This window comes from Choristoneura fumiferana, chromosome 24 (assembly GCF_025370935.1).
Source record: "Choristoneura fumiferana chromosome 24, NRCan_CFum_1, whole genome shotgun sequence".
Classification (NCBI taxonomy): domain Eukaryota; kingdom Metazoa; phylum Arthropoda; class Insecta; order Lepidoptera; family Tortricidae; genus Choristoneura; species Choristoneura fumiferana.
Genome location: NC_133495.1, coordinates 6,271,106 through 6,280,217, shown reverse-complemented (window position 1 = coordinate 6,280,217; position 9,112 = coordinate 6,271,106). Strand labels below are relative to the sequence as shown.

At 38.5% G+C, this 9,112-nt stretch overlaps 1 protein-coding gene across 1 annotated transcript in view; it reads left to right on the top strand.

Moving 5' to 3' along the window:
• Positions 1–1,320: 1,320 nt before the first annotated feature.
• The window catches only part of LOC141441688 (uncharacterized), a 51,580-nt gene continuing 43,788 nt past the window's right edge, over positions 1,321–9,112 (top strand). The window contains exons 1-2 of the mRNA XM_074106496.1: positions 1,321–2,143; positions 3,696–3,882. Coding sequence (XP_073962597.1) covers positions 1,321–2,143; positions 3,696–3,882 — 1,010 coding nt within the window. The remainder of the gene's footprint in view (positions 2,144–3,695; positions 3,883–9,112) is intronic.

Genomic DNA, 9,112 nt, shown 5'->3' with positions numbered 1-9,112 from the left:
CGCGGTTGACTGAGCAATTGATTAGTGAAATCATAGGTGGGTGTAATTTAGACGTCGAATGATGTGATTCAGCCAACTTAATGCTTTTCTACAAAGGGACAAATTTCTACCTCGTTATGAGAAGGAATGAAGGGAAAAACTTGAGGAATTGTTCAGTGGCGAAGCGTAAGTTGGCGTCGCCCAGTGCCTGCTGGAAACCGCCTTCTTTAATTTAAATAATGAATAAAAAATAGCCCAAATGCGTGCCGGGCAACGCGCGCTGCGGGTTCCATACTGAAATGCTATAAATATTCAATATTAGCTTTTGATGGATATTGTAAAGTTGTCTAAGCTGTTGCACAGGCTGAGCACTGTGTACGTGTATAAAGTCGTGTATTTCATGCTAACGGTTTAGCTTAATAGAGGGGAAAAATATAACTCTAAAAAAAATTAGGACTTTAAAGCTTAATATTTTTAAAACAAATAAAAACGAAAATTTATTTTGGTAATATTGTAATGTTTTTGAAAGTCCTTCAAGCATTTGGAATGCTGTACCTGATTTGTTTACTAATGGAAATCGATATTTGATTACCACAAAAACAACATAGAGACGAATTAAGAACTTCACCCTTTTTGATGTCGTTTGAAAATACAAATTATAATATATATAATTTGTTTTCTGTATCGCTTACTATGTCTGGTGTACAATAAAGAGTCTTTGTATTGTATTGTATTATAAACTGGACTCGAAATCATTTAAGTCAGTGGCTGAAACAATCTCTCTATTTGAACGAATTATCCCAGAAAATAAAATGTAGGTATGTACATACACTATCAACTCCAGCATAAAATAATTTATATACTTACATACGACCAACTGCACTGGCCTCATCTCAGAGTGAAAAAGCTTGGGCTGTAGTTCCTATGCACCCAATGCGTATGTATATAACCCTCCTTTAACTTGCCGTAGTCGAGTAAAAAGCATATTTATCTGGTGGTTTTAGGAACATACTTCATTTCACAACTTTACCGCGTCCAACTTTGCAACTCCACGTGTTTCACATTAATTAGACACCGCCAAGAATTTCTTAATTGATTTATCGACAACATTGGAAAATTAAATTTTCCGCAAACTTTACTTTACTTTACTTTGAGTTGTAATTTTTGTGATTCAGTTTCGCTCTTGTTCGCTCCTTTCAAATTAACTTTAAGTGTCTAAGACCCGCCATTAATTATTTAAGGATTCCCAAAAGAATTTCATCTGAAACACTTGTTTAAATATGTTTCTCTTTTTCAGGTAAAAGTGTGATGATTGCGGTGTTCCAGTGGTAAAAATTCATGATGGCTGTGAACAGCCCCGGCGGCTACCCCCCCGTTTCTCCCAAACCCCATACCCCTAAAAGCCCGCGTCACTTTGTCTTCCCTCAAAAAAGCCCCTCAATCACCTCCAGCACTTCATCGTCTGGCTACTACACACCCCAGTCCGGATGCAGTTACGACAAGCACAACCAACCCAAATCCCCTATAGCGCATGGTCATCGTAGTCCTATGAGTCCCAGACATTTTAATTTCCCTCAAAAATCTCCATCGGGCCGCTCCAGCCCTTGCAACCCTCTCGACCGGCATCAAGGCTTGCACTACTCCGCGTCTCTGAAGCACAGCCGTCGCGAGAAGTCCCGATCACCAAAACCACCGCCAGTCCACATACACACCAACCCTGGCTACGTCTCCCCTAATCGCACGAGAAAATTATACGGGTCAACTTCCACAGTGAGCTCCCCCAGGCTGGTGACGTCTCCAAGCATCGTATCGAGCCACACGGACGACTCCATGGACGCGATGCCAGGAACACCTTCCGCCATCATAAACGACGCAGACGACGAGGCTACCACAATCTCATCGCGCATCTGTCGCAAATCTACATCAGATTTAACCGACATGACTGACGATACCCCTCAAACCAGATCGACCAGCATAAGCAGACCCTGTTCCCCAATGAGAAGAGGCTCAATGAAGGGAGGCCTAGCTTATTTGGCTAGTAGAAGGGGCTCTAGAGAATCGACGGTGTCAAATTGCGACTCCGTGGAGGATATTGGCCCTCTCAACTTTCAGAACACGATGCGCGGCCGGCAGCGGCGAACTTCTAACTTCCTTGAGCTGCCAGGTGAGCCGCCCACGTTTATACGTTTACCTAAACGTTAGCAGACAATTACTTACTCGGGACGTTTCAGTCTTTAATGTAATTATTCCAACATTGTGTTCGAAAGCTCGTTCGTGCCTCTTGAATTTTAAATCAAGTTTGAACGAACTTCAAATTCCGATATACCTTCGAGTTTATCGAATGTTTTGGAAAAACTTTGACTTACTTGACTATGATTTAACATAGATTCGAAAAGTTGGATAACAAAATGCCATTAGAATTATAACATCGTTATAGCGCGGGGTAACTTTTCATCATTTAACCAAGTTCCTGGACTTAACGTTGGAAGTTTTTTAAGTACTTAAGTACTCGCGTCCGTTACTCACAATTTAGGAGTTACTAAATCAAATGTTTCTAGTTTCTAACTTAACGAATGCATTTTAAGTCAGATTTTCCTGGCATTTGAACTTTGGAATATTTTTAATCGGTAAAGTAGCGTGAGTACGTGAGAGAACTGATACGCAACATAAACGCAACTTAAACATTTATAATATTACTAGAGGGTATTTCGGAAACGAATGTAACGATTTCGACAGTTGGTTAGTTTTCTGGAAAAAATATTATTCCACTCAGTTCGACAGATTCAGATAGATTGTGAGTAAATATTGGACCGAATATATTGTCAATCAGACAAAACTAAAAAGATGAAGCGCATCAAAGTTCGGGAGTCTGTGAAATCAGGCTTTGCTAAAATGTCACTTTTTACCCGACTGCGAAGAAGGAGGGTTATGTGTTTGACCCATACTACTCAATGTATGTATGTTATCTATCATAAATATTCACGTCATTGATGATACGTCATTCGTCTTAATGATGCGAGTGACACAGGGTACATAAAATTCTTAAAAAAATAATGGCGGATTTTTGGCGTCAAATTGTGTCTTAAATTTTTTTTTATTCAAACCTGTTATAGGTTAAAAAAAATGAAGGGATTTAAAAACAGATTACAAAAATATACATAAGTTATGTGTTTCTATTTACCATTTTCACAGAAATATCAAAAAAGTATGAAATAAACAATAAATTTTAAATCAAACCCGACTGCGTCAAAAAAACGCTGAGTTAAGTTAGTTAGTCTAGACCACGTCTTTGTTTTCTTTTTAGTATTTTTTAACGCAGTCGGGTTTTGATTTTTTAAATTTATTGTTTATTTAAATATTTTATTCGAGCACATCATAAAAAGCATGTACAGTGTAAAATTGACATTATTTATTATGCTATGAGATCAATGCGAAGCTCAGCATTGTTCATTTTGTTTGTACTGTAGTAAACACGCGGGACTTGAACTGGCTTTATCTCCATCATTTTTTGTTTGACTGACAAAAGAAAACGTGTTCAAATTTTGACCATCTAACTGACAGAATACTAGTCTAGTAGTGCTGTGTGGGGAAAAATCGATTCAGTTTGGTCCTCCGACAAAATACGTGTCTTCGAGTTTCAGCCGGCGCGAAGCTCGGTCACTTACCTCTCTCTACTCCTTCCTCTTAGTACCTCTGATATCTCGCATCTCTTTCAGTGGTGGAGCACTCCCGCCCCCGCGTCTGCTCTTTACCAGAGAAGCCGTACAACCCTCGCATCTCGGACGACCTCTACCGCCTCCGCACCTTCAGCATCACCACGAAGGGGGGAGTGGTCAACTGCGGCGACTCCATCTGCAACCGTCGGTCGCGGTCCAATACCTCTGTTAATTCTACTAATAGCAGGTAACTGATTTACATATAATAACATCATCGTCATCATCATCCCAGCCTATATATGTCCCACTGCAGGGCACAGGCCTCCTCTCAGAATGAGAGGGCTTGGGCAGTAGTTCCCACGCGGGCCCAGTGCGGATTGGGAACTTCACACACACCGTTGAATTGCTGCGCAGGTTTCCTCACGATGTTTTTCCTTCACAGTAAAGCTCGTGGTAAATTTGAAAGAAAGAAACAACTCAAGACAACAATATTATTAGGTACAAAAAAAATCAAATGTAATTCCCACATGAATTTCGAAAAAATCAGAGATGCGAGCCTCGATCCTCTCGAGTAAGATCCTCTGCTTGAGAGGCCATAGGTCAAACCACTCGGCCGCCACTGCTTCAAACATATAATATATTAGTACCTATACATAAACCTTCTCATCCTATGTAAAGGCAAGTGTAAAAATATGAACTTATTCAACGTTTCAAAAATTATGTACCACCGACTCTTATTCCAAAGAAATAAGGCAGTGGTAACATATTTTTGAGTGGTTCGAATATATACATATTTGCACTTGACTGTATACATTTATCTGCATTAAAACTGCCACAATCGGAGCGTGCAAAAATATCTGACATGTTGTACCGGCCTTAGAAATATCTGACATGTTGTACCGGCCTTAGAAATAGAGTCGTACCTATCAGATATTTATTGCACGCTTTGTAGTGTCAGGTGTTGGTACTGGTGACTACAGTTTTCACTTAGAGATGATGTCACGGGGCTCCAATATTATAGGCTTGGGCCTTAGTTCCACGCGGGCCTAATGTGGATCGGGAATTTCAGACACTATTAAATTTCTTCGCAGGTGGTGCAGGTTTCCTCGCGATGTTTTCGGATGTCGCAACTCGCATATGCATTTTTAATATCAGGAAATTAATACACACAAAACTCACGAGTTTTCTATCAGAAACAAACAAGCGCCATGCCTTAAAAGCAATTTCGTAAAAGCACTCAATTGAAATCTAAAAACGTTTTAATTACGCCTATAACAAACATTTTTACACCCAAGATGAAGAAACAAGGCCATTGTGTGGGTGTTTCAATCGGCTCGTTCAAGTTTATGAACAAAAATTGTTTAGTAGCATAATTCGTTTTTGTGGACTAATACTTTTTTTCTTTTACGGCTCAAAAGTTTGAATAAGCCGGCACAAAGAGGACTAGTAGAAAATGCTAAATAAAATATTAACATCTTTTACCTTTGAGGAGGAAAAAACACATTGTTATTTAACAGCGGACACAGCCATAAAAATGTACTTTTATTTAATTTCTTGTACATACTTTATTGTACATAAAACACAATAATACAAAGAACAAAGGCGAACTCATCCCTAAAAGGGATCTTTTCAAGCTTTTGGACAAGTAACCTTGTTATGGGGAAGGCCATGTCTAAGAGACGTTTTACGGCTGGTGTGATGATGATGATGATGATGCCAATGTTTTAATTTTTACTGTTTTTATTCACCTACCAAACTATGCACACAGTTCTGCCCTAATTGCAAATTTTCTATCCCTAGGGGAATTTTGTTAAATCCGTCCTTATGTCTACATTATAAAAGCTTTTTTCAATTTTAGCTTTTCCTAGTAATAATTTTATACAACATTTTACCTTGAGATTTGCTACCACACGTGTAAGAAAGTATGTATGACGTATGTGTGATTCAGAAACCCGCACTTCTCCGTTTAAAAAAAAAACATCCTCCTTTATGCAGGGTAGGGTAAACCTATCCTAAAAAATCAAACTTTCAATATTTCATTCTAACACTTCGTTACTTAATTCCTTGAGCTAAATCGAGGACATACAGAGATGGCGAAACCAACGTATGCTCATTCAGAAATTCACCCATTTCCATTTCACAAAAATCACATACGTGGGACGGGGGACCTTGATAAACAATATTTTAACCAAAACTGTTCCGTTTTTACCATTTCAAGGTACGGAATCCCAAAAATTACCGAAGTTCCTCATTTTCTTAAATCGAGCACCTTAAGCCAAAACTACAATGGCCACAAAACCTTGCTTAGTTAATGAACAGTAGGCCAGCGTATCAGATTACCTTAGATTTGTGACTGATGACCGCATCGCGTGACCTAGCTGACCTACTGCCAGTAATATGTATTAGTCGTCGCACCTCAAAGGGATGTTTATCTACTTTAATAGGTACTCTATCGTTTGTAAGGAGTCTCTATCCGCTTGTAAGCTTGTACCTAACTTAGGGTGAAGCCGTCATTTTTTCAGCTGTGAGACGCTTATTTTCGGTCGCGTTATTTCTGTTGCACTAGGTTTTATACAAGAGCCCAGTTTGTGCCACACGGCGGCTCAAAATGAGTTGTAAACAAATAGTATTGTTAAAAGTAATGTTATTGTATAAACCCAAAATTACGCGACCGAAAATACTCACAACACAAAGTGTTACGCTCGTGTAGCTTTACACTTAGTTTTGAACCACTTTCAGTGATCGGATCGACTTTAAATTTGGTGCAAATATTATGTGATGACAACGCAAATACAGTTAACGCATTCACTGCCACCGACGCATATATGCGTTTTTTTTTTCGCACTTCTTACTTATTGAGGCACCTCTTAACAAATTTCAAATTTTTACGTCAAAGAATGGAACTCTATAGGTTTTCGATCCCACTTATAGTGTACCTACTAAAATATACCTACTTTAAAATGATTGTGTATTTAGGTCGCGTGGATATCAAAATTAAATTTTTTCGTTGTTAATAAATTAAATACTTGATTTGAGATTCATTTCAAATTCATTAATCCAGACTCCGCAAAAAAGGTTCTTGACAGACAAACAGACAAAGGGATCTTTATATTTATATGAAATATGATACCAATTATGTTATAAAACAAAATAATTATTTTTCCTATAATTCGACAGTTACTTGTTGTAGATGTGTTGGTAAATCTTAACATGAGATTAAAACTGGGTCAGGTTTTCTTTACAAATTGTTGTTTTGTGATTTGCATACGCGTATTTTCAAAATGGCTCTCTATGAATGTAGTATAGTCGCACCTGTCAGCGTGGTGAAATAGGGCCTAGGTCATACATTTTCGTCGTTCATTCCTGGTCGACAATTACGGGTCGTACTTTAACCGCACCCGAAAGAATTAGTGTAATTTGAGAACAATCAGTCAACGTCGGCTGGCGTTTGCATTAAACGAACACTATTCACGGAGTAATTCATATTATTATGCAAATGAGAATGAATTTCTTTATTAGGTAGATAGGTACATAATTCCCAAGAGTTGGCAATTTACTTATATCGATACCTACTAACAGTTGCCCGCTACTTCGTTTGCGAAAAAAAAAGATACCTTTAACGTACGCCCGCGGAAACTAGGTATACAATTGTTTGGGATAAAAACTGTCCAATGAAGGATAAAAACCACCCATGAGAACTACTGAGAAGGGGTCTAAAACTTCATACCAAATATCATCACGATCGGTTGAGTAGTTTAGACGTGAAAATGTGGTAAAAAAATATATCCATAGAGTGCTGTGGTGGGGTAAGCGTACGCCGCAGTGGGTAAGTGTACGCAATCCTATACATTTCAGTCTGAAATACATAAATAAATATCACGGGACAATTCACACCAATTGACCTAGTCCCAAAGTAAGCTTAGCAAAGCTTGTGTTTTGGGTACTAAAGCAACGGCTAAATATAATTATATAGATATAGATACATACTTAAATACATATTAAATACATATTAAACACCAAGACCCGAGAACAAACATTCGTATTTTTCATATAAATATCTGCCCCGACACGGGAATCGAACCAGGGACCTCAGGCTTCGTAGTAAGGTTCTCTAACCACTAGGCCATCTGGTCGTCATAATACTTACTTTACTTTTACTTTTATAATAAATAAGTAAATAAATATCACGGGACAATTCACACCAATTGACCTAGTCCCAAAGTAAGCTTAGCAAAGCTTGTGTTATGGGTACTAAGCAACGGATAAATATAATTATATAGATAGATACATACTTAAATACATATTAAACACCCAAGACCCGAAAACAAACATTCGTATTTTTCATACAAATATCTGCCCCGACACGGGAATCGAACCCGGGACCTCAAGCTTCGTAGTCAGGTTCTCTAACCACCATCTGGTCGTCCTAGTCGTAATATATTAGTAACGATTACACACGTATTTGACGATTTTATTTTAGTTTAAAAACGTATCCATAAACAAGTTTAAGAAATCACTGTTCATCAATAAAAAAACTTTTTTATTCTTTATTAAACCCGATTTTCGAAGTTATTAAAAACCATTTTTTTAATAACATTTTGGCAATCAAATGCAAATTATATTCCCAATAAAATCCCACAGTATACGATAAACCGCAAAGGCGTTTCCGTTTGACGTTAATATTAATTTATATGAGTCTGGCTCATTAATTACGGACTTTTATTAATAAAACACAATTAAAATGCCATTAAGTGCGGCGCAGTGGCCGCCGGTTGACAGCTTGAGAAATGATCTGTCAAATTGTGTTGGTTCGTGTTGAACCCTGGCATAATGGGTGGTATAAGTTTGTCCTTGACTCTTGGATTCCATGACATTGTGGAAACCGAAGGGATGTATTGTGGGATACATTTTTAAATTATTTATTTATTTATTTATTTATTGATAAAAACGTTTACATGACATTACAGTTAATGACCAATTCATCATGAAACTTAACTAACTATGAAAGATTATTGATTTAAAGAATAACAATTAAACACTAACAGATAACAAACAAATTATACTGGAACAGTAGAACATCTATCGTCCATCGCCTCACAGTACCTCAAGCATTCAGTACAAATTGCCGGCCATCGCCACGCAAACAAATCGCACTCAGGTGTCGATGCCAGGAGCGCATTGAGCTGTGTAAGGGCACGGGGCAGCGGCGAGTTTCTGCACGACACGGTGCGCGCCGGCGGCACGGCCAACAGATCGCGTCGTCGCGGCCTGAGGGCTATCCTCGGGATATCCGGGACATGCAGTCGCACAAGACGTCCTACAAGTTCGGGACAGTCCGACTCACCACGCAAAGCTTGACATGCCGCGATCAGAAGCTGATAATTCCGTCTGACCTCCAAGGAGTTGTACCCAAGGGAACCAAGAAGATACTTAGTAGGGTACAGATACGGGTAGAATCCAAATATTTTTTTTATAAA